At 40.5% G+C, this 26258-nt stretch overlaps 2 protein-coding genes across 2 annotated transcripts; one reads left to right on the forward strand and one right to left on the reverse strand.

Annotated features, from left to right (window-relative positions):
• Positions 1 to 472: 472 nt before the first annotated feature.
• Positions 473 to 1355, reverse strand: LOC124505439 (voltage-dependent anion-selective channel protein 1-like). The gene is given in 3 exon segments (XM_047071390.1): positions 473 to 1032; positions 1035 to 1133; positions 1136 to 1355. Coding segments are annotated over 3 exon segments (846 nt in total). The 3' UTR covers positions 473 to 505.
• Positions 1356 to 10252: 8897 nt separating this feature from the next.
• Positions 10253 to 11365, forward strand: LOC124506430 (olfactory receptor 5A1). The gene has a single exon (XM_047072497.1). It carries the CDS (start codon positions 10253 to 10255, stop codon positions 11363 to 11365), a length of 1113 nt encoding a protein of 370 aa, XP_046928453.1.
• Positions 11366 to 26258: the final 14893 nt, after the last annotated feature.

Genomic DNA, 26258 nt, shown 5'->3' on the forward strand with positions numbered 1-26258 from the left:
TAGCTACAGTCCCTGCAGACTACTTTTGGTGTAAAAGAGGTGATGGATTGGGGTGGAAACAGGTCATGAAAATCTGTCTAAAAAAGTCTCTTCCAGATGATTTTGTACATACCACCAGTGAGTCTCTCCTTCATTAGGGTAGGAAACCAAAGTTAATTCTCAGGAAGTCATAATTTCATCCATTTACTCACTACCAGTTTACAAAGTGCCTACGAAGTCTCAGCTTCCACTTGCAGCCATTTCTAGATAAAAAAGAAACCTGACAATTCTAGAGGGCCACCAAGGTCCCCCAAAGTCTACAGCTGAAAGGACTCTTCTTGGAATTGGGTTTCTTCTGTACCTCTGAAAGGGTAACACCTTAAAGCTGAATCATCTTTAACCTGAAGGTCTAACGTGATATTTAGCAATACTTGCATCCCAGACATACGACATTAAAAGGTACACTAAATTCTGAAGGTAGCTATGTTCAAAATAGTTTAAAATTAAACGATTGTACAGTATTTGTTTATGCCTGAAATTCCAGTCCTAGACCAAGCTTGTGGCCACCAGCATTGACATTCTTGCCATCCAGCAAAGCTGAGAGCGTCAGTTTGATACCTGGCTTTAGGGTCTGAGTGTATCCTAAACCTATCAGGCTGGAGTTGTTCACTTTAGCCGAGAAGCAGGCATCAGGATCGATCTGATACTTGGCCGCTATTCCAAAGCGAGTGTTACTATTTCCTGCTGTCCAGGCCAGATGAACGGCGGTCTCTAACTTCTTGCTCACCTTCTGATAAATGGAGCCACCAAACTCTGTCCCATCGTTTACGTTCGTGTGGAGCTGGAATTCGTCAGTCTTGTAGCCAACTGCAAAGTTGCTCTGGGTCACTCGAGACTTTGCAGTCTCAAAATTCATCTGGTAGCCTGCCAGCCAGCCCTCATAGCCCAGCACCAGAGCGCCGCGGATCGAAGGGCCGGCGATGTCGAAATCCACGTCACAGCCCAGGTTGATGTGCTCCCGCTTATACCCTGTCTTGATTTTAGCATTCCCCCCCCCGTGTTTGGTGAGAAGGATGAATCAAAGGTCAGCTTCAGTCCACGTGCAAGCTGATCCTCCACAGTAATCTCTGTGCCTAGTGTGTCGTCAGTGTTCATTTCTCCGTAAACGTCAGACCATATTCAGTCCATCTGTACTTGGTTTCCAGACTGCCCGTCACTTTGGTGGTCTCAGTGTTGGCGGAACCTGAGCTCGTAAATTCCATTCCATTCTCAGATTTTGTCTTCAAGTCGAGTTTGATTAAGCCAAATCCATAACCCCTGGTGAAGACATCCCTGGCACATTTGCCAAGATCAGCATATGTGGGAGGCACAGCCATCTTCTGCTGGGGCGGGGGGGGCGCGGTGGCGGCGGGCCCGGCGGCTGCTACCGTGGGGGCTGCAGCGCGAGGAACGGAGAGGGGAGAGCAGCGGCGGGCCCAGCCCGGGACCTTTTTTATGTTAATTTTTGAGAGGAGAAAGAGACAGAGCTGAAGGAGGGGCAAAGAAAGAGGGAGTCTCCAGGATCTGAGCTGTCAGCACAGAGCCCAAGGTGGGGCTCAGACTCACAAACCCCAAGATCATGACCTGAGCCGAAGTTAACTCTTAACCAACTGAGTCACCCAGGTGCCCCATGTAGGGTCAGTTTTAAGAGGTGACCTTTGGGGACTAAAATCCACGTGAGAACCTAGCATTGCAATAGTAATTGATTATCCTCAAACAGTATATACCCACTATGCTCTAAGCATTGTACTATATATACCCCTCAAGTTCCTTAACTCAATACCATCATGCAGTTCAATTCTGGGAAAGGAACCAGACCAGGAGATGGAGCAAGTCGCTAAGCAAATTGAAAATGGTAAATAACACTAATCAACAAGTATATTTAGACAAGAGTGATGTAATTGAGAATAGGTAAGTCACAAGTTCACATTCAAGGTACCATTTTAAACCAATCAGATTTTTAAGTGCTTTAAAAGAAGGATCATTTGACAATAAATTTCATATAGTGAAAAAAAAAGAAAAAAATGCCCCTTTTTATCTCTAATAAAAAAAATAATAAAAAAATAAAAGAAGCATCATAACATAAAGAACAGTCTAGAAAAGTGGCCATTCCGAGTTAAAAAATATTAAAAATGGGGGGGGGGGGCGCCTGGGTGGCTCAGTCTGTTAAGCATCAGACTTCGGCTCAGGTCATGATCTCATGGTTCGTGAGTTAGAGCCCCGCGTCAGCCTCTGTGCTGACAGCTCACAGCCTGGAGCCTGCTTTAGATTCTGTGTCTCCCTGTCTCAGCCCCTTCCCTGCTCATACTTTCTCTCTCTCTCTCTCTCTCTCTCTCTCAAAAATGAATAAATATTTTAAAATTTTTTAATTAAAAATGGTAGTGTTAACACATGGCATGAGTCTTAATCCTGCCTGTTTTCATCTGAGTGGTCTTGTGCACCTCCCCTGATTTCACATCACCTCTTCATCTGTGAGATTCAACCAAGTGTATCAACATTGTATGATTGTATCGGGATCATATATGCACCCTATATAAAAACCACTATATAAAAACTATTCAAATGGAATGATTTTTAAATTATCAATTTGGCTCAGAAGAAACACCTCCAGCTATAGAATTCTAATACCAGTTTATTAGAAATTCATGGTAATCTATATTACTATTGTTCCCAGCTAACTATGTTTTTATTAAATACCAACTAACTACTGTACATGTTTTCATTAAGATGCCAGCTAAGTTGGACATAGTTTTTTTAGAGGGGGGAGGGGCAGAGAGAGAGAGAGGGTGGGAGAGAATCCCAAGCAGGCTCCACGCTCAGCATGGAACCCGACACCGGGCCCAATCCCATGACCCCGTGGATCATGACCCAAGCTGAAATAAAGAATCCAATGCTTAACCAACTAAGCCACCTGGGAGCCTCATCTTGGACATAGTTTTTAGAAGACTTTCATGTTTAGCAATTATTCTTGGCACAATAATTTTTTAATAAACTATTATTACTATCATTGTCATTTTTTATTATTTTGAGCTTAGTATTACTATGAACACTATTTGTGAGTGATGTGACATTATACTTCTGGAAAATACATGAACATATTAGACCCTCTTGGAATTGCTAAGTAAGACTTAAACTCAAAATGAATCATTAGGAAATTATAAGTGTTGAATCCTAAATAAGATAAAAATATCCTTAACCATTGATACAGTAAAAATTGCAACAAAAAATTTAAACTTTAAATAGTTTTTTTAATTTTAATTTTAATTTCTATTTTTAATATGAAATTTATTGTCACATTGGTTCCCATACAACACCCAGTGCTCATCCCAAAAGGTGCCCTCCTCAATACCCATCACCCACCCACCCTCCCCTCCCTCCCACCCCCATCAACCCTCAGTTTGTTCTCAGTTTTTTTTTTTCAATATATGAGATTTATTGTCAAATTTGTTTCCATACAACACCCAGTGCTCATCCCAAAAGGTGGCCTCCTCAATACCCATCACCCACCCCCTATCAACCCTCAGTTTGTTCTCAGTTTTTAAGAGTCTCTTATGCTTTGGCTCTCTCCCACTCTAACCTCTTTTTTTTTCCCTTCCCCTCCCCCATGGTCTTATGTTAAGTTTCTCAGGATCCACATAAGAGTGAAAACATATGGTATCTGTCTTTCTCTGTATGACTTACTTCACTTAGCATAACACTCTCCAGTTCCATCCACATTGCTACAAAAGACCATATTTCATTCTTTCTCATTGCCACGTAGTATTCCATTGTGTATATAAACCACAATTTCTTTATCCATTCATCAGTTGATGGACATTTAGGCTCTTTCCATAATTTGGCTATTGTTGAAAGTGCTGCTATAAACATTGGGGTACAAGTGCCCCTATGCATCAGCAGTCCTGTATCCCTTGGTAAATTCCTAGCAGTGCTATTGCTGGGTCATAGGGTAGATCTATTTTTAATTTTTTGAGGAACCCCCACACTGTTTTCCAGAGCAGCTGCACCAGTTTGCATTCCCACCAACAGTGCAAGAGGGTTCCCATTTCTCCACATCCTCTCCAGCATCTATAGTCTCCTGATTTGTTCATTTTAGCCACTCTGACTGGCGTGAGGTGACTATCTCAGTGTGGTTTTGATTTGTATTTCCCTGATGAGGAGTGATGTTGAGCATCTTTTCATGTGCCTGTTGGCCATCTGGATGTCTTCTTTAGAGAAGTGTCTATTCATGTCTTCTGCCCATTTCTTCACTGGATTATTTGTTTTTTGGGTGTGGAGTTTGGTGAGCTCTTTATAGATTTTGGATACTAGCCCTTTGTCCGATATGTCATTTGCAAATATCTTTTCCCATTCCATTGGTTGCCTTTTAGTTTTGTTGGTTGTTTCCTTTGCTGTGCAGAAGCCTTTTATCTTCATGAGGTCCCAATAGTTCATTTTTGCTTTTAATTCCCTTGCCTTTGGGGATGTGTCAAGTAAGAGATTGCTGCGGCTGAGGTCAGAGAGGTCTTTTCCTGCTTTCTCCTCTAGGGTTTTGATGGTTTCCTGTCTCACATTCAGGTCCTTTATCCATTTTGAGTTTGTTTTTGTGAATGGTGTAAGAAAGTGGTCTAGTTTCATCTTTCTGCATGTTGCCATCCAGTTCTCCCAGCACCATTTGTTAAAGAGATTGTCTTTTTTCCATTGGATATTCTTTCCTGCTTTGTCAAAGATTAGTTGGCCATACGTTTGTGGGTCTAGTTCTGGGGTTTCCATTCTATTCCATTGGCCTGTGTGTCTGTTTTTGCGCCGATACCATGCTGTCTTGATGATTACAGCTTTGTAGTAGAGGCTAAACTCTGGGATTGTGATGCCTCCCGCTTTGGTCTTCTTCTTCAAAATTACTTTGGCTAGTCAGGGCCTTTTGTGGTTCCATACAAATTTTAGGATTGCTTGTTCTAGCTTTGAGAAGAATGCTGGTGCAATTTTGATTGGGATTACATTGAATGTGTAGATAGCTTTGGGTAGTATTGACATTGTAACAATACTTATTCTTCCAATCCATGAGCATGGAATGTCTTTCCATTTCTTTATATCTTCTTCAATTTCCTTCATAAGCTTTCTATAGTTTTCAGCATACAGATCTTTTACATCTTTGGTTATATTTATTCCTAGGTATTTTATGCTTCTTGGTGCAATTGTGAATGGGATCAGTTTCTTTATTTGTCTTTCTGTTGCTTCATTGTTAGTGTATAAGAATGCAACTGATTTCTGTACACTGATTTTTAAACTTTAAATAATTTTCATGGAAATAAACCATTAAGTGTTTTCTACTTATCAAGGCATTTGAAGACACCTATGAATCAACATCTTCTTAAGCATGAGTTTTCCACGTTTTGACTAAATGTCTGTTGATCTACATTTCTCTCAGAAATTCTCAAAGGGAAGATCCCAAAGGAAGAAATAAAAGTGTACTCATCTGGTTTCAGGACAGTGGTACAGCCTGAGAGGAGAGGTGATCTGGAAAAAAACATTTTCTATCACTTAAATCATCCTTCTCCTCGCCAACATCTGTTGTTACCTGAGTTGTTAATGTTAGCCATTCTGACAGATGGTTCCTCAAAAAACTAAAAATAGAACTACCCTACAACCCAGCAATTTCACTACTAGGCATTTATCCATGAGATACAGGTGTGCTGTTTCGAAGGGACACATGTACCCCCATGTTTATAGCAGCACTATCAACAATAGCCGTAGTATGGAAAGAGCCCAAATGTCCATTGGTGGATGAATGGATAAAGAAGATGTGGTATATATACATACAATGGAGTATTACTCAGCAATCAAAAAGAATGAAATCTTGACATTTGCAACTATGTGGATAGAACTGGAGGGTATTATGCTAAGTGAAATTAGTCAGAGAAAGACAAAAATCATATGACTTCACTCATATAAGGACTTTAAGAGACAAAACAGATGAACATAAGGGAAGGGAAACAAAAATAATATAAACACAGGGGGACAAAACAGAAGAGACTCATAAATATGGAGAACAAACTGAGGGTTACTGGAGGGGTTGTGGGAGGGGGAATGGGCTAAATGGGTTAGGGGCACTAAGGAATCTACTCCTGAAATCATTGCTGCACTATATGCTAACTAACTTGGATGTAAATTTTAAAAAATAAAAAATAAAAATTTAAAAAAATCATCCTTCTGTCCAAGCCCAAAGGAGCTAGTCTCTTCAGACAGAGTAAGAGACTATTCTCATGGCTAGAAAGGTTCAGGGTCACTTGGAGGTACAGGATTATCTGTTTCAGTTGAGCTTACTCAAATGTCCTTCTTTCAATTCTCATCAAAATTCAGTATTCTCAGTTTAAGAAACAAGTGAATCAAACCTTTTTCTTTTCTCCCTTCCTCTCTCCAAACACAAAAATTAGTGATTTCCTTTGTGTGGAGTGTCTGGCCTTAAATTATTTTTTATTTGTACATGACCCTCCATAGAATCAAGGTTTTTACATTCTTATACTACATCATGCTATATCAGAGTAAATTTCAAAATTTTTAGAGGAAAAAGCCGTGTATCTAACGTCTCTCTCACAGAAAGATAGTAGGTTTCTGTGGAAAGAGAATGGAGTTATGAAGGGAAGATTACAATTGACCTTTCAACACATTTATGTGCAATTGCATTCCAAAGTAAATGAATGTACCATTCATTGGTGTCATATAATCATGGGTTCAAATATTGGATCAATCTCTTACTAGCCATAAAATTTTGAGCAACTCATTTAGCTTTTCTGCATATATATACAGCTTTGCTTTCTTCTGCAGAGTAGGCGTTTATCTTGTCCTATGTGTTCTTCTGCTATCCTGAGTTCGTTCATCATGTACCACCAGAAGAGATTTTGACTAGCCTTGGGGGATCAGAAGAGATGGCTACTGGGATGGAGTTTAATAACATTGCGTTCGGAGCATTTATTTGAGTATGTGTTCTCCATACCACCCCAGAGATCAATTAACTACAGATCTTTGAGGTTTGGGTGATACATTTCTTTCTCTTTCAAAAAAGACCCTCAAGGGCAAATGTAATGAAATATCTCCAAGGAGAGAGGAAAAAATCTCTCTCAAGTTCATTTCCAATCCCAGCTTTGAAACATTTTCAACATGACCCCAACTGCAGATATTAGCAGATACCAGAGGAACTTCTTAAAGATTATATCTCTCTCTTCTCTCTGTATATTTTTCTCTCCTACTTTTCTGCTCGCTAACACACATTCTATGCATCAAGTGGATATTTTTATCTCCCCTGAACAAACCAGCTCCAAACTTGCTCTCCCAGCTCATTAGCACTTTGGGGATTGAAAGCAGTTACTGAAGCATGATTAGACTCCTTTCAACACAAAACTCAAGATGGGTATCAGCTAAAGGACAGACAGACGAGAGGAAGAGGGTGAGTTCAGTCATTCATCTTTTATTGTTTTGTCTTCTTGCTTTATAGAGCACTTTAGATCTACAAGACTATACAGATGACTAAGTTCCTTGGATTTTAGTTTTTCTCCATGTACTCTCAATTCTGTCTTTTCCCCAATTCAGCCACAATCTTACCTTACCCCTGCTTTGGTGGGCTTCCTGGACTATGTTTGAGCCCTTGCAACTAGAAAGAGAAATTAAGAGGAAATGAAATTTTGAAGGAATTGTTATGCCCTCGAACAGAGATCCAGTTATTAGTAAGTGGTTTGAAAATCAATTTGGAAGGGCTGTGATTGGGGCAGACTTTACATAGCAGATTTTCCAAACACCACAGAGACCTCTCACCTCTAAAACCCTCTCTCTCTTTTCTAACTGGTGGCCTGAATTTTACCATCTGAATCTTAATTCTTGGAGTCAAGCTTTGGTGCTTTTTGAATGCTCACCTTATGTCAAGAGGGACTCTTTCATTTCCATCAACTATTTGTACATTGTAGGACCATTTGTACATCTGTAGGACAGACCTGGAAGAAGATCTTGAGGGATTGGGCTCCTGCAGCAGTGAGAGGAGGAGGCATCATGAAGTGGAGGACAGAGCCCAGGGCAGGAATAATGGGCAGATCAGATGATCCACACCTACTCCCCAGTTTGGCCGAAACTCTTGTCATTACACCATTTTTTAATTCCATCACCAACTATTCTGTTAAACTCGGACTAAGCAGACTTAGTACTGTCTTGCAGATATTTGATAAAAGATGAGCTGAGTTGTAAATCAACTTTATCAGTTCCCATCAATTCCTGAGTGTCTTCTGTGTGCAAGGTACTATTCTAGGTGCCTGATTTTGCTGGCTTTTCATATCTTCACAATGGCCTCAAAGACTAGTGTTATTCACAAAGATGCAGTTCAGCATCTGTGAGTGCAGTGAGGTCACTGAGCCTCCCAAACTCTCCTTTTTCCAGCTGCTATTGTTTATACTTATAGGATAGTAGGGAGTCTAGACTCAGACCAAAATGAGCCCTGCAAGTTTGCTGTGAGTGAAGATTTTCTTTCTCTGTGAAAAAAAGAAGAAAGTCCTCATGAGCAGAGTTCAGTGGCATAAAGTGCTCCCAAGAGCCCTTAAATACCTTCTGTTTAATGTTCTAGAGTAAGATTCAGGGCATCCATGGGCAAGAGTGAAACTCTGGGTATGCTTTTTCTCTTGTTCAGTTTGTCCAGATTCACTTTCTGTTTCTGGGAATGGTAAATTTCATTCTTAAATGTGGAAGTTCTCCCCACTGATGGCAACATTCAAACAGACTTGCAGTTGACCTATCAACCCCTAGATCATTAAATTCTTCAACCCCTCTCCTAAACACTTGTTACAAACCTACATGTCCCATCAGTGAACTCCTCAATTCAGTAAGGTAAGCACATTTCCCCCACATAAGGGGGAGAGTTTCCAAATAAGACCCAGTTCCTTAAAGAATTCTTTAAGGAATATTCACTGCTGATAGCAATCACAGTCCCAATTAAGCAAAGTCTTATCTCAAGACCCATGAGCCTTGTGCACATTATCTTAAGCAACCCTTCAACAACTCTGTGAAGAAGTCACTGTTATCCCCATTGTACAAACGGAGAAACTGAAACTCAGAAAGCCTAAATGAGTTGCCCAACATCCCACAGCTGGCAAGTGGCAGAGTCAGGATGAGAGCCAGGCTTGTCCCGAAGCCTACCCAGAATTATAACCACCACCTTACTCCCCTCCTTTTCCTGATAACCTGAAGAGGTGCCCCCCAAAAGACCTTGAATCACATTGCAGACCTCAGGTGTCTACCTAAGGACAGAGCTCATGTGAATGGGTGAGTGCTCCAGCAGAGCTGTTTGGTGTTACTCACTGATGGTTTGCTCCCCTCTCTCTTTTTTTCTCCCTTCCCTATTTTCATCTGCTTTGTCTCCTAAACTCCACATATGAATGAAATCATATGGTATTTGTCTTTCTCTGACTGACTTATTTCACTTAGTATAAAACACTCTAGCTCCATCCACATTGTTGCAAATGGCAAGATTTCATTCTTTTTGATGACTAATATTCCATCATATATATACATATATATTTATATATACATACCATATTTATACATACTATATACACATTCATATATATACATTATATATATACACATACATATTATACGTTATATATACACATTATATATACACATATATTATAAATATATATTTATATATGCATACTATATTTATAGTAGCATTATCAACAATAGCTAAACTACAGAGAGAGCCCAAATGTCCAGCAACTGATGAATGGATAAAGAAGATGTGGCTCTCCCTATAGTTTGGCTATTGTTGATAATGCTACTATAAACATTGATGTGCATATGTCCCTTCAAACCTATATTTTTATATCCTGTGGGTAAATACCTAGTAGTGCGATTGCTGGGTGGTAGGGTAGTTCTATTTTTAATTTTTTGAGGAACCTCCATACTGTTCCAGAGTGGCTACACTGGTTTGCATTCCCACCAACAATAAAAAAACAATTTGCCAAATCCTCCCCAACATCTGTTGTTTCCTGTGTTGTTAATTTTAGCCTTTCTGACGGGTGCGGGTGGTTTTGATTTGTATTTTCCTGAGGATGAGTGATGTTGAGCATCTTTTCGTGTGTCTACTAGACATCTGGTTGTCTTCTTTGGAAAAATGTCTATTCATGTCTTCTGCCCATTTCTTAACTAGATTACTTGGTTTTGGGGTGTTAAGTTTGGTAAGCTCTTTCTAGATTTTGGTACTAACCCTTTATCACATATGTCATTTGCAAATATCTTCTCCCATCCCGCAGGCTGCCTTTTAGTTTTGTTGATTGTTTCCTTCACTGTGCAGAAGCTTTTTGTCTTGATGAAGTCCAACAGTTGCCCTTGGATTATCATTATTGTGCCAGGTCTACTCTTCTCCTTGTGGTCCATGAGAAGCATGTCCACAGCTAAGGCCTGGAATAGCTCTTCAGTAACCATGTTCATCTTCCTGGGATTTGCAGACCATCCAGAACTCCAGACCCTTCTCTTTGTGACCTTCCTGGGTATCTATCTTGTGACACTGGCCTGGAACCTGGCCCTCATCTTTTTGATCAGAGGTGACCCCCGTCTGCACACACCCATGTACTTCTTCCTCAGCAACTTGTCTTTCATCGACATCTGCTACTCTTCTACAGTGGCCCCCAAGATGCTCACTGATTTCTTCCGGGAGCAAAAGACCATATCATTCTTGGGCTGTGCTGCTCAGTTTTTTTTCTTTGTCAGTATGGGTCTCACTGAGTGCTTCCTCCTGACTGCCATGGCATACGACAGATACGCAGCCATCTCCAGTCCCCTGCTCTACACAGCCATCATGTCCCAGGGCCTCTGCACACGCATGGTGCTTGGGGCATATGTTGGTGGCTTCCTGAGCTCCCTGATCCAGGCCAGCTCCATATTTCAGCTTCACTTCTGCGGACCCAACATTATCAATCATTTCTTCTGTGACCTCCCTCCAGTACTGGCACTTTCTTGCTCTGACACCTTTCCTAGTCAAGTGGTGAATTTTCTCGTGGTAGTCACTACTGGGGGGACATCGTTCCTCATCCTCATCATCTCCTACAGTTACATAGGAAATGCTGTCTTGAAAATCCGTTCAGTGGAAGGCCGAAAGAAAGCCTTCAGCACATGTGCCTCACACTTGATGGTGGTGACTCTGTTGTTTGGGACGGCCCTTTTCATGTACCTGAGACCCAGCTCCAGCTACTCGCTTGGCAGGGACAAGGTAGTGTCTGTGTTCTATTCACTGGTGATCCCCATGCTGAACCCTCTCATTTACAGTTTGAGGAACAGAGAGATCAAAGATGCCCTACGGAAGGTGTTGGAGAAGAAGAAACTGTTTTCCTAGTTCACGATTGAAAATATATTTCTCCAGAGACAAATGATCTCTGGCATCTACCTCCACCTCTGACATTGACAAGGGAGACATCTTGTGTGCATATTTGAAAATGGAGGCTCCTCCCACCAGATTTCTCTCACCATTCCTCATGGCCATCTGCCTACTGACCCACCATGGATAGTCAAAAGGAGGAAGAGATTACTTCAGCAAAAACATCACCCCAGGATACCCAATTGGTATTACAACAACCACCTTTTATTGGGTGCTTAATGAGTACCAGGCACAAACGTTATTTAATTAAATAATGACGCACATAGCACCATCCCCATGTTATAAATGAGGAGACAGAGTCCCAGCAAGGAAGACTGACTTGCCCAGGACCATACAGGAAAAGGTTGAACCCATTCAGACCCAGGTTTTCTGAACTCCAGAGCCAGTGCTCTGCCCAAATGCTACCTTCCACATTCAACAACAAACAACCTTGAAGTTGTACAAGTGTATGACTCTTGTTACTGGCATATGGCAGAACCTAAAAAGATACACTATGTATGGTTGAGGTGAATGAGAGGAATAAGATACCTACTCCATTAAACACTCTTCCAAGACCTCCCTGTTGGATTCCCATTACAGCTACTCAATAATTTGCTAACACTGAAGGACAATACCCTTTGCTGCCATTTTTCTCTATCTCCACTACATTGGGGCCTAGAAATTCTGAACTCAACGGAATCACATCAGTGCTCTTCTTCCCAGTCTCAATCACCGAAACTACCTAGTTGGTCAGTATCTTCTAGATTTCTACCACGTCATCCTGTTCAGCACCTGACTCCATTTCATAGTATGGTCTCCTTTTCTCACCATATTCTGAGTTCTTCTTGCTCTCTTCTATTTGAACCCATTGCTCCTATAAGATCCTTGCTTCTTTCCCTGTATAGATTAGCCCTTGCAGACCCACAGTGAGTATTATTTGCTATCATCTCAGGAAGGTATACCCCAGGCTCTCACCTCCAGGTCATTACTCCTTTATGGAAGGTACTTACAGTGGCATTGATCAGCACAACCATTTCTCCTGGCAAATCCCTCTCTCACTGTTCTGTGGCTCTCTTCCCTTCCCAACACACTGACTTTCCATTCGTGCAGGTCTAGTGGATATGCAGAAAGATTTAATTTGATTTTGTTGTTCATGTAAGTGGATTAATTATTTCCTTTGTATCTGGAAGAGTGTAAAGAATGCATGGGGAAGAAAGATATCTGTGTTAGGTCTCCTGGTTTCTCCAGTCTCCTAAATTCATTCCCACCCAAGGTCAAGCAAACTTAAAATGACCCATAGAAATAACACCCAATGGTATTACCCAATGGGTAACTTTTCCTGAAGTTCCTTTATCAGTTACCTTTATGAATATTAGAACCCATATGACATCATTGTATGGGAAAGTCTGGGGATCATTTCTACTGATGGTTGCTACACCCTGGACAGCTCTAGTTTTGTGCTTCCCCAGCTAGCTGAGGATAATGTGAGGAGGTCTTTGTGATTATTTAAAATGTAAGATCCAATGGAGGGGCCAAGAAGAGCAGACCTCAGGACCAAAAAATTGATTATTCCTTTGAAGCTTAGCATTGATATGCTTGAATTCTGGGGTTTTTTTTTAACCCAAATGAATACAACTTGATTAAGGATAATTATTCTTTCTTCCTAAAAGAAGTGATTCAATTTATGAAAATTATGGGAAAAGGTTTACTTAAAGAAAATCTTTATTCAATATCAGATCATCTTACCTTCTTCTTTAAGTTCAAACATACACACATCCCCTTTGTTTTCCCTTATGTCTTATTTTGCAACCAATCTTAGTTCATATACCATAGACCTCCACGTGACCTCATGAAGGAGCTTTACATGTAAGCTTTACACATAAGTACATGTAAAATGTGGCCTCTACATAGTTTGATCTGAGGAATCTGAGTGTATTAGTTTATTATCACTACTGTAAAATAATTGCCACAAACGAAGTGGCTTCAAACCACATACATTAATTATCTCAACGTTCTGTAGGTTAAAATTTTGACAAAGGTCTCACTGGGTTGAAATCAAGGCATCGGCAGGGTTGTGTTCCTTTCTGGAAGCTCTAGGATAGACTCCATTTCCTTGCCTTCCCCAGCTTCTAGAGGCCACCTGCATTCTTTAGCTGGTGGTTCCCTTCCTCCATCTTCAAAACCAGTGATGTCACATCTATGCTGAGCTGGGAAAGGTTCTCTGTTTTTTTTTTAACTATGTGTTTAATTTTAATTCCAGTGCAGTTAACATACAGTGTTATATTAGTTTCAGGCGTACAATACAGTGATTCAACAATTGCATACATTATTCAGTGCTCATCATGATAAGTGTACTCTTAATCCCCTTCACCTATTTCCCCCATTCCCTCACCCACCCACCTTCCCTCTAATAACCATATGTTTGTTCTCTATAGTTCAAAGTCTGTTTCTTGTACTCTCTCTCTCTCTCTCTCTCTCTCCATCTCTCCCTGCCTCCCTCTTTTTCCCTTTGCTCCTTTGTTTTGTTTCTTAAATTCCTCATAGGAGTGAAATTGTATGGTATTTGTCTTTCTCTGTCTGGCTTATTTCGTTTAGCATTATACTCTCTAGCTCAATCCAAACTGTTGCAAATAACAAGATTTCATTCTTTCCTTATAGATGAGTAATATTCCATTTTACACACACACACACACACACACACACACACACAAACACACACAAACACCCTATCTATTCATCTACCCTCAAACAGTTAAAAATGAAACTACTGTATGATTCAGTAATCGTACTACTGGGTCCTTACCAAAAAAAAAAAAAAAAAAAAACACTAATTCAAAGGGATACTAGCACCTCTATGTTTATTGTAGCATTATTTACAATAGCCAAGTTATGGAAACAGCCCAAGTGTCCATTGATAGATGAGAGGTTCTCTGCCTTTAAAGACTTTTGTGATTATATTTTGCCCACCTGGATAATCCAGGAAAACCTCCTTGTTTCAAGGCCCATAATTCAATCACATCTGAAAAGTCCCTTTTGCCTGAAAGATAATCTACTTATGGGCTCCTGGTATTCAGATGTAGGCATCTTTGAGGAGCCACGCTTCTGCTTATTTAGTTCTATTAATACCTATCACTTGATTTGAGCTTATGAGGCCAGCTCTCAAAAACATTCATGAGTTCCCCATGGCCCTCAAAGTTAGTCTTTAACATGCATTATTGAGTCCCTTTTGCTTTTCAATATAGTCCTGCTTACCTCTATAGCTTTTCACCCCCACCCTAGCACTTTGGGATCTGGACAGCACTGTCACATGACAACAACAACTCCTTCTCTTCCTCCCCCTCTTCTTCTTCTTCTTCTTCTTCCTCCTCCTCCTCCTCCTCCTCTTCCTCTTCTTCCTCTTCCTCCTCTTCCTCCTATTCTTCCTCAACTACTTCTTCTTCTCCTTCTTCTTCCTCTTCCCCTTCCTCCCTTCTTCTTCTTCTTCTTCTTCTTCTTCTTCTTCTTCTTCTTCCTATTCATCTTCTTCTGCTGGTTCTTCTTCTGCCTTGAGCTCTTTACACAATGAATTTTCTCTTTCCTCCATACCCTTTTCAGTTAACTAATGGCTTCTCATCTTTCAGGTCTCTGCTCAGGAAGCACTTCCTCCATGAAGATTTGCCCACACTTTTCCCAAATCCAAAACGTAATCATTTACTCAGTCGTTGCACTAACATGACTGTTTGCAATTGCTCGATCTGTAACTTGTCCTATACACTAGACTATAATTTCCTTGAGGACAGAGACTGACCCTTGTTCACTGTTGTTCTCCCAGAATCTAACACAGTGGCATATAGTAGGCATGGAATAAATATTTGTTTAATAAATGAACGATTCACTGTTCATAGTAATTTTGGCTTTTGCTGAGTATAGTGCTTATATTATTGCCTTGTGGTATGGCTAACAAGGTTTCTTATGGATTTATTTCAATGAAAGAGAGATCAAACAAAATTAGACCCCTCTTCCCATCTATTACTCTTTTTAAAAATGTTTTAAAAAAGCTTTTTTTTAAAAAAAAACTTATTTATTTATTCTGAGAGAGACAGAGAGTGAGAGTGGGGGAGGGGCAGAGAGAGAGAGAATCTCAAGCAGGCTCCGAGTTGTCAGCACAGAGCTGGACATGGGCTAGAACTCACGATACTGTGAGATCATGACCTGAACTGAAATCAAGAGTCAGACGCTCAACTGACTGAGCCACCCAGGTGCCCCAAGGGAGCTTTTAATTAAACTGCTACTCATAACAATTCAAAACTTGGTAGCACTAATTTTTGTAAGTATAACACAACTAGAGACAGTTAAAGAGGAAAGCAAAAACCAGAGCATCAGCACAAATAAAACACCCTATACATCAATCCTCAATCACTTTCCATCTTTGCTGTCTCTGAGCATCATTTATTTAAGCCCATACAGGATTGCTTAATTGCAGTGAGAGGTGTGCTACCATGGTCCTGGCTTGAATGGGCTTGCATCTTCAATCAGGTATCAAAGCACCTATTTCCCTAATCTGAGAAATCTAACCCAGTTTGTGCCCAAAAGCAAGTGTGAGCCCACCCTGAAGCTTCTTCAGCCTCCCCTGCCCCCCTTCTCTCTAACCATAGACAACAGGGAAAAGAGACGACTGGATCACAAGGTGAATCTACTGTTTCCAGAACAAAACACTCTGGAGGTCATTTTTCTCTGTCTCATGCAGAAATCTTCCCTCTCTGAAATGTGGCTCCTTCCCCTTAGAAATGAAAAGCTGACTTAATTCGGTGAGAGGACGAAGGGATTTTATAAAATATTTACAAATCCAATTTTGCCAGAAACACTTTGTGGAATATACTTAAACATTAAATAACCTATTTTTTTTAAGTTTTGAGGCAGAGATAAAAATCTCCACTTTTTAATTTTTACTCTTTCTAGTTTCAAAATATTTTATCCTAGTTTCAAAATTCAAAACATTTTACCTCTTTGTAGTCTCAAATATGCATTCACTGCACAAAATAAAGCAAGTTGCAAAAAAGTGAAGTTATATGCTTTTTAAAAGTTAAAATGCTACATGGCAATTAGAAAAGATAGATAAATATTTATGAAGGCTTGGAGTAGAAAAATCTCTCTAAACTTAATGCTCAAAGCAAACCATGAAGAAAAAAAAAGGATGGGTTTGACTACAATAGTGTTAAACTCTGTATGACGGGGTGCCTGGGTGGCTCAGTTGGTTAAGCATCTGACTTCAGCTCAAGTCATGATCTCGTGGTTTGAGTTCAACCCCTGCATCTGGCTCTGCACTCTCAGCACAGAGCCTACCTCAGATCCTCTGTCTCCCTCTCTCTATCTGCCCCTCCCTCACTCTCTCTCTCTCAAAAATAAACAAGCATTAAAAAATTAAAAAATAAAATAAAACCTGTATGACAAACAAAACATAAAGAAAAGTAAAGGACCATATGTTTAGCCAATGAAAATATGCATGCCACCTATAGTAGACAATAGTCTTATAGGGGCTCCTGGGTGGCTCAGTCGGTTAAGCATCTGACTTCAACTCAAGTCATGGTCTCACAGTTTGTGATTTTTGAGCCCCACGTGGGGCTCACTGCTGTCGGTGCAGAGCCCGCTTAGGATCCTCTGTCCCTCTGTCTCTCTGCCCCCCGACTCTTGTGTGCTCTATCTTTCTCTCAAAAATAAACATTTAAAAAATAGTTTAGGTAAATGTCTCTTACAAACAAAATTAGAAAAAGATAAACCAATAGAAAAAATGGGCACAGCTATGAGCAAGCAATTCACAAAAGGAGAAACACAAATGGCTAATAAGTTGGTAAGAAAATACTCGACTGTAGTAATATTCAAAGGAATGTAAATGTGGGTGCGCCTGTTTGACTCAGTCTGTGGAGCATGGGACTGTGGATCTTGAGGTTGTGAATTCGAGCCCTAGTCCCATGTTGGGTGCATAAGTAACTTAAAAATATAATCTTTTAAGGGGCGCCTGGGTGGCGCAGTCGGTTAAGCGTCCGACTTCAGCCAGGTCACGATCTCGCGGTCTGTGAGTTCGAGCCCCGCGTCGGGCTCTGGGCTGATGGCTCAGAGCCTGGAGCCTGTTTCCGATTCTGTGTCTCCCTCTCTCTCTGCCCCTCCCCCATTCGTGCTCTGTCTCTCTCTGTCCCAAAAATAAATAAAAGTTGAAAAAAAAATTAAAAAAAAAATAATCTTTTAAAAAAAAAAGGAAATGAAAATGTAACCATGAGAAAATTTTTTGTTAGAAAGACGGGTTAAAAGTAACCATAATACTGAATGCTAACAAAGGTACAGGAAAATGGGCCCTCTCCTATACAGTTGGTGAAAATATAAATTGTACTTTCTTTCTAACGGTTAGTTTGGCAATGTGTGTTAAAAAAATCATTAAAATGTACATGCTTTTGCCCTAAGTATTGTCCTTCTAGGAATGGATTCTAAGATATTCACACACATCCAAGGATGTTTCATCGCAATGTTTTGCATGATGGCAAAAGTTGAAATGACCTTGTGGGCCTTGAAAATCAAACCTTGTTTTCTAATCTAGGTGTCTTTCTTCCCTGTAACTGGCCATAACATGAATTAAGAACAAACTTCTCTCTACCTTTTTTACGATTTATTTTAGCTATTTAGAAAATGTCCAATTCCATATTCTGTTTGTGCAGCAAGTGAATTAAAATGTTCATATTCTGTTAAATTAAAATCTGTATCAAATTAAAATTAAATATTTATTTAATATAATTAAGTGGTTTGCTAAATTAAAATTTTAATGTATATTTAACTAGTAAGTTGCTTTTCTTATGAGTCTGTCATCTTCTATTGCTTTTTATAGGCATATGCTTCCTCCATAGAAAAGATATTCTTCACTCCTGCCTTAAATACTGCACATTTTTAATAAAACCCAGAAAATATTCTAGGGAAAAAAATATTCTAAAAAAAAAATTTAAAAAAATTCTATGGAAAACCTGTGTATTTTGTGCTCCGTCACCGGAGGGCAAGGTCACAGTGTGTGCCGGGAAGAGAATATGGACTCATGATGTAAGGACTCTAGTGCAAAGTGTCCTTCTAATTTGTGAGTGTCAATGTCCATCAAATCATCTGTCAGTGGATGGTTTGCAGGATTTAATATGTTAACAAATGCAAAATGCCCAGCACTTGGCAAACAATAGAAACTCAATGCTTATGAGAATCTCTGTGCTGACAGGTTATTTGGAGGTGAAGAGGGCAGGGTTTTCTATGATCAGGTGTTTATCCTGTGCTGGGTCTTTCAGATCCTCCTGTGTATTTTCCTCATGGACCACAAAGGAGAATCCCACGATTGATAATCTCTGGGGAATCTGAGAGTCTGACCAATGGGATGGAGATTAATTTACTCTGCTTTTAGAAAATGTAAGTGAAATGTGTCCTCTATACTTCAGGGAGTGATGAATTCATGAAGCCATGGATTTTGAATTCTGCAAAGCCCTCCTTCACAGAGACACCCAAGTGGTAAATGCAGTGATTCACCTACAAGAATATAGAGATCCATCTCCCCAAACACACCCCTAACCTTGGACTTTGAAAACCCCTTCTCTACTGTCCAAAGTTGCAGGTGTTAACAGGCACTAGAAAAGAGTTTCTTTAAAAGTTTACAATTTCTCCCCAATCTCCTTCTGTCTTATCACTTCTAGTGTCTGCCCACAAACACACCTTACTGGGTCCAGGAGGATGGATGAATAAGGCAGCTTCAAGTTCTAGTAGCCTCATTAGAGATGAACTGAGGACTGGAAGGAGCTACATGTGCCTGATTAGACTGTATGCAAAGCTGAGTCAATCCAAGCATAAAATACTTAGGGAACAGATTGGTGGGAGGGCGAAGGAGAGAGTGGGTACCCACAGCCAGTTGGCATTTGCTGTGTGTGCATGTACCAGGCAGTCTTATTTATGAGCCTCCTGCGAACCATAAGATTCAGCCAGAGAACGGAAACTTCTTTAGCATCTCTTCTCCATGCATGACTCTAGACTTTATGCCTTTCTATAAACTCAACCCAGATCTTTCCTTTTCCTCTTCTGCTCCTCTGGTGACATCCTCTGATGGGCATCCTGAGCCATGTTTGAATCTTTGCTCCAAGGAAAAGAAATTAAAAAAAAAAATCCCAAAGAGGTTTCTTGCTTTCAATCCCTACCTAAAAACAATTAGGAGTGACATATACCCTATGCACAAGGGAAGTCCCCAAACTCCAAACTCCCCCCTTATTTGCAATGTTGATGCCTGGTATTCTACCAACTGAAACTCATCTGTTAATTGAAGGCTTGTCCCCTCTTACAACGCCCCCTCTTTAAACTTTCCCCTTTTAACAGAGGTTACTTTACTCTGTGAGTTTCATAGACATGTGTACAGTAAGGCTCTGAGAGAGAAAGCGGAAGGCTCTGAGCACCTGGGAAGTTAGGAAGAGGACAAATTCCGGACCAGAAGAGGGCGCACTCGCAGACAGAAAGCACGATCCCCAGCCTAACGCAGGTCTGGTTACTTACATTGATGAAGACTTTTGCCGTTTCACTTTCAGGGTCAAGACACCTGTCAGACCAAAACTGTCGACCCAAATGGTCGAGCCGCCAAGTTTTAAGACATTTGAAACTGGCCAGAGCTAATTCAGCGAGGTAAGATGTGTAAAACATTCTGGGTCTTGCACACCAATAAAGTTGTATCTGTTTTATTAGTTCTGGTGTTGTCTAATTGGAAAAGAATCATTCCCCAGATGCCTCTCACCATTACCCCACAGTATACATAAAGGAATCAATGTTTCCCTATGACTCAGGGAGCATTGTGTTAGACACCACACTCACTGTTTTATGTAATTAGCACCATAACCTGTCAGGTGGGTATTTCTCAGATGATCAAGGTTCCAGTCCCAGAGCCTCGAGTTTCCAACTGACAATTTATGGATGTCATTGTGCTGTCACATCCCCTTTCTCTAAATCTACCGAGGGAATGCTATTAATTTTAAATTCACGAATATTTAATTTCACATCCACTTGGCACAATAGGTGTGGGAATTCATTATATATCTATACATAATTTGTGTAATTTGTGTTTGGTCCCCATCTCTCTGTGGTTCTGAGTGCAGACTGAATTCTCTGTTTTATCATGAGGGCAAGGACCTTCTCCCCTGACTCAAGGAAAGAAGAGTCCTCTTCTAAGTTCGGAGAGTCTCTATACCTTTACAATAAAAGTTCAGGAATTCCCATTATATCAAAAATCCCTGATGATAAATCATTCTAATTTGTTTGTAAAGTAATACTCAGGGTAGTATATCCCTATTCCTCTCCTTCTGGTGTCAATTTATTGAATAAAAAATAGAATTTATGGTGGCAAAAAATCTTACCCTTAAATTGTGAATGTTCTTTCTCAAGGGTACTCACTAGACCGAATTTTTTTTCAAATTTTTAAAAATGTTTATTTATTTTTGAGAGAGACAGAGACAGAATGCGAGTGGGTTAGGGGCAGAGATAGAGGGAGACACAGAATCAGAAGCAGGCTCCAGGCTCCGAGCTGTCAGCACAGAGCCCGACGCCGGGCTCGAACTCACAAGCCGCGAGATCATGACCTGAGCCGAAGTCGGACGTTCAACCAACTGAGCCACCCAGGGGCCCCTCTCTAGACCAAATTTTTAAGATAAAAGAATGATCAAAAAGAGCCCCTTGCTTGATGCTTCAGTCTCAAGAAGACTAAATCCCCAACATCACCTCTAAAACACCTTCCTCTGAACTTGCATATCTCCCATAAGGGACTCATTTTTTCAAGTGTTTAGCACTTGAAAGTGTTTATGTCAAGTGTTTAGCACTTGTCAACATGGAGTCACATGACATACTCCATCCATGTCCAAGAGCCACCATTGGGAATATGCACCTTTAAAGAAGCACTTGCTCATTGACTGTAACTTTATTATAAGCTTTACATACATCCTCTGAAACAGGAGTCTAAATAGCCCCATGAGACAAGCAATATCATTCCCACTGGACAATAGAAACTGAGTCTCAAAAAAGAACCTGTTGTAGGAAATGCAAATGACAGCCACAATGAGATATCACTTCACACATGTTAGAATGGCTAGAATAAAAAACACAAGAAGGGGCGCCTGGGTGGCGCAGTCGGTTAAGCGTCCGACTTCAGCCAGGTCACGATCTCGCGGTCTGTGAGTTCGAGCCCCGCGTCAGGCTCTGGGCTGATGGCTCAGAGCCTGGAGCCTGTTTCCGATTCTGTGTCTCCCTCTCTCTCTGCCCCTCCCCCGTTCATGCTCTGTCTCTCTCTGTCCCAAAAATAAATAAACGTTGAAAAAAAAATTAAAAAAAAAAAACACAAGAAACAACAAGTGCTGACAAGGATGTGGAGAAAAGGAAGCCTTGTGCACTGTTGGTAGAAATGTAAATTGGTGCGATCACTGTGGAAAGCAGTATGGAGGTTCCTCAAAAAATTAAAAATAGAAATACCATATGATCCAATAATTTCACTACTGGATATTTACCCAAAGAAAATGAAAACACTATCTCAAAAATATGTACCCTATGTTTATCACAGCACTATTTACAATGGCCAAGATATGGGTGCATCCCAAGGGCCCATCAACAGATGAATGGATAAGGAAGATATGATACACACACACACACACACACACACACACACACACACAGAGGAATACTACATAGCCATAAAAAGGATGAGATCTTGGCATTTGCAACAACATGGGTAGACTTATTATGCTAAATGAAATAAGTCAGACTAAGACAAATACCATATGATTTCCCTTATATGGGAGTGTAAAAAACAAAACAAATGGGGGTGCCTGGGTGGCTCAGTTGGTTAAGCATCCGACTTCAGCTTGGGTCACAATCTCACAGTTCGTGAATTCAAGCCCCGCGTCAAGCTCTGTGCTGACAGCTCAGAGCCCAGAGCCTGCTTCGGATTCTGTGTCTCCCCCTCTCTCTGCTCCCCCCCAACTCACGTTCTGTCTCTCTTTCTCAAAAATAAATAAACATTAAAAAAATAAAAACAAACAAACAAAAACAAATGAACAAACAAAAAGCAAAACCAGACTCAAATCGGGGAAAAGTCTGATAGTTGCCAGAGGAGAGGGGAGATGGGGGATGGGCAAAATGGGTTAAGGGGAGTGGAGGTACAGGCTTCCGGTTATGGCATGAGTAGGTCACGGGGATAAAAGGTACAGGATAGGGAATATAGTCAATGGTGTTGTAATGGCGTTGTGTAGTATCGTATGGTAGCTGCACTTGTGAGCATAGCATATCGCATAGACTTGTCCCATCACTATGTTGTACACCTGAAGCTAATGTAACATTGTGTGTCAACTATACTTCAATAAAGAATAAAAACTGGAAAAAAATCTGTTGCCATATTTGTAGCCCAAAGTTACACAACTGGTAAAGGGCAGTTAGAAGTAGAAACAGGGAGCATAGTCGTCTCCAAAACCCACCCAACAGGAAACCACTACTCTCTTACTCTCCTTTTCTGCCAACCCAGAGGGCTGAAACAACACTCAGCTTCCACCCAAGCCTTCCTTCCCATTCTGTGTCCCTCAGGATCAGGTTTGCATCATGGCCTGACATCAATCCCAATCTTCCCTGGCTCCCTCTATATTTCCTTTCACATTTCCTTTAGTAAAGGAGTGTCCTTTACTAAAGCCCTTGCATGTTCAGTCCTGGCTTGGAGTCTGCTTCTTGGAAGACCTGGATTAACAGAACTGCATTGTTCATAAAAGCTCCAAATAGTAAACCGTCTAAGCATCCATAAAGATGTGGACAAATAAGGGGATACGTTATGCACTGGAATATCATATTGTGATAAGTGTAAACAAATTATAGCTACATGCAACAACATGGATTGATCTCACAGGCATACTGTTAAACAAAAATGCCAAATACAAAACAAGACCTACAATATGATCTAACGCACATAAAGTTCGAAAACAGACAAAATTAAGTATATATTTTTTAATGTCTATTTATCTTTGGGAGAGAGAGAGAGAGAGCACGAGTGGGGAAGGGCAGAGAGAGAAAGAGAGAGAGACAGAATCCGAAGCAGCCTCCAGGCTCTGAGCTGTCAGCACAGAGCCCAATGTGGGGCTCGAACTCACGGAGTGCGAAATCATGACCCGAGCCCAAGTTGGACACTTAACCTACTGAGCCACCCAGGTGCCCCCAAATTAACTATATTTTTAGTGGATGCATAAGTAGTTTTAAAAAAACACATGCAAGTGATTACCATAAAGTCAGGATCGTGATCAGTGCTAGATGGGGGCAGTGGTCAGGGTGTAACACACTAGGGCTTCTGAAGTGCTTGGCAATGTTCCATTTCTTGATCTGGATGATGGTTACAAAGAGTTGGTTCTATCATTATGCCTTATAGAAAGTATGCTATAGTTTACAATAAAAGGTTTTTTTAAACCACTCGATCATGCAGACAGTCTAAATACACAGTTAAAAGAGACTGCAGAGTGGATTTTTTTTTAATTTTTTTTAACGTTTATTTATTTTTGAGACAGAGAATGAATGAGGGAGAGTCAGAGTGAGGGAGACACAGAATCCGAAACAGGCTCCAGGCTCTGAGCTGTCAGCACAGAGCCCGACGCGGGGCTCGAATTCACGGGCCGCGAGATCATGACCTGAGCTGAAGTCGGACGCTTAACCGACTGAGCCACCCAGGCGCCCCCAGAGTGGATTTTTTTTAAAGACCCAACTATATGTTTTATACAAGAAACCTACTTTAAATATAAAGACACAGATTAAAAGTAGTATACAATGGAGAAAAATATACCAAAAGAAAACTGGGGTAGATACATAATTTGAGATACAGTAGACTTCAGAACAAAGGAAACTATCAGAGATGAAAAGAGGATCTTTATAATGATGACGATAAAGGGGTCAATTCTCCCAGTATGTAACAATCATTAATGTGTATGCCCTTAACAGCAGAGTGTCAAAATAGATGAGGCAAAAGCTGATAGAAATACAAGGAGAAATAGACAAATCCAACATTATAGTTGCAACTTTAATACCCCTCTACCAGCAATTAATGGTCCAATAGGCAGAAAATCAGTCAGGATACAGTTGATTTAAGTAGCACCATTAATCAATTGGATCTAATTGGTATTTATAAAATACTTCATCCAACAACAGCAGAATACACATATTTTCCAAGCTCACATGGAACATTCACTCAGACCACATTCTGGGCTGTAAAACACACCTGCAAAGATCATACAAGGTACACTCTCAGACCACAGTGGTATTAAACTGGAAAGCAAGAACAAAAAGGTAGATGGAAGAATTCCAATATATCCACATGTTGCTTGGTAACTTTTAATTTAATAACTCCCAATGCATCTGCAACTGCCAGCTTCCCCATTGAAAATTATATTTCCTGAAAATATCTGACACTATTCCCTTTGCTGATTATTATATGAGACTTCCAATACAGTGTCTAAGGGAGCAGTGTGGACTGTGCATGCGTCTGGGAAAAGAGGAGGAGAGCAGTGAAGATGGGGAACTGGCAGACTCCCCTTTCTAATGCAAAGGTAGGTGAGGCTGCCTGAAGACACAATTTCAGGCAACTTAGCATAGCCCACAGGCGATTTTAGGATTTCAGTACCATTCAGCCTCCCATTCCTGAAAGGTACCAATATCCACGTATGATTCTTGTAGTATTTGTCCGTTTCAGCTAAAAGCCTTAGGCTGATTAAGATCTCCCGTCTCTTATGTAAAATACTAGACTTCTCAAGACACATTCAAATTAGAAGTGATTTTTTTTTTTTTACTAAAACTCCTTCCCCGAATATTCACCGAACGAGCACCTACAACATGTAGAAAAATAACTGGCACAGACTTTCTCTAAAAAAGAGATTAAAAGCTAGCTGGACACAGGGAGAGAAACGCAATTATATAGTGCCATTAACATTATGGTGGTATTAATACCTTATGTTTGTATAATGTTTTGAAGTTTACAATGTGCTCTCATATAAATTGTCATTTAATGAATTTATGCAGAAAGAAAAGTGAATGGGGAGGGCATTCTTTTAGGATGAGTCTGGAGATGAAGTGAAAAAGAACAAGTACTTGTTGAGTAACTACTGTTTATCAGGCACTGGCCATCTATCTGTCCATTCATCTGTTCAAAAAGAATCACTGAATAACTGATATATGCCAGGTAGGAGGCAGGGATACAAAGGAGGTAAGGAAACAAATTCTCTGCCCTCAAGGAATTTATATTTGGAGGAAGAGGCAGAAGCAAATAGATGCATAATGATAGGTCATAAAAAGTGCTAGGTTATCACAAGTAAACTCCACTGCAGAGTAAGCCTTATGCTTCCTTCCCCTTCCATAGCTGAGGATTTGGACGTGCACAAAGGTTAAGTTTCTGAGTCATATGGTCAACATTTAAAATGCTCGAACCTGAATTCAAAGGCTGTGCTTTTTTGAACAAACTGCCTCTGGGTTCCATAATGCAGCCCTGAGGTTACAAGATAGAAAGGTCACCGTTCTTTAGAGAAGTGTCTATTCATGTTTTCTGCCCATTTCTTCACTGGATTATTTGTTTTTCGGGTGTGGAGTTTGGTGAGCTCTTTATAGATTTTGGATACTAGCCCTTTGTCCGATATGTCATTTGCAACTATCTTTTCCCAAATCAGGAGACTATAGATGCTGGAGAGGATGTGGAGAAACAGGAACCCTCTTGCACTGTTGGTGGGAATGCAAATTGGTGCAGCCACTCTGGAAAACAGTGTGGAGGTTCCTCAAAAAATTAAAAATAGACCTACCCTATGACCCAGCAGTAGCACTGCTAGGAATTTACCCAAGGGAT

Source organism: Lynx rufus, unplaced genomic scaffold, assembly GCF_022079265.1.
Source record: "Lynx rufus isolate CCGP_SWC_20201006 ecotype Redwood Valley unplaced genomic scaffold, mLynRuf1.p SCAF_9, whole genome shotgun sequence".
Classification (NCBI taxonomy): domain Eukaryota; kingdom Metazoa; phylum Chordata; class Mammalia; order Carnivora; family Felidae; genus Lynx; species Lynx rufus.

What these genes read in the sequence shown, in the direction of transcription:
- LOC124506430 (XM_047072497.1), top strand. Translation starts at nt 10,253, where the DNA reads ATGTCATTTGCAAATATCTTCTCCCATCCCGCAGGCTGCCTTTTAGTT.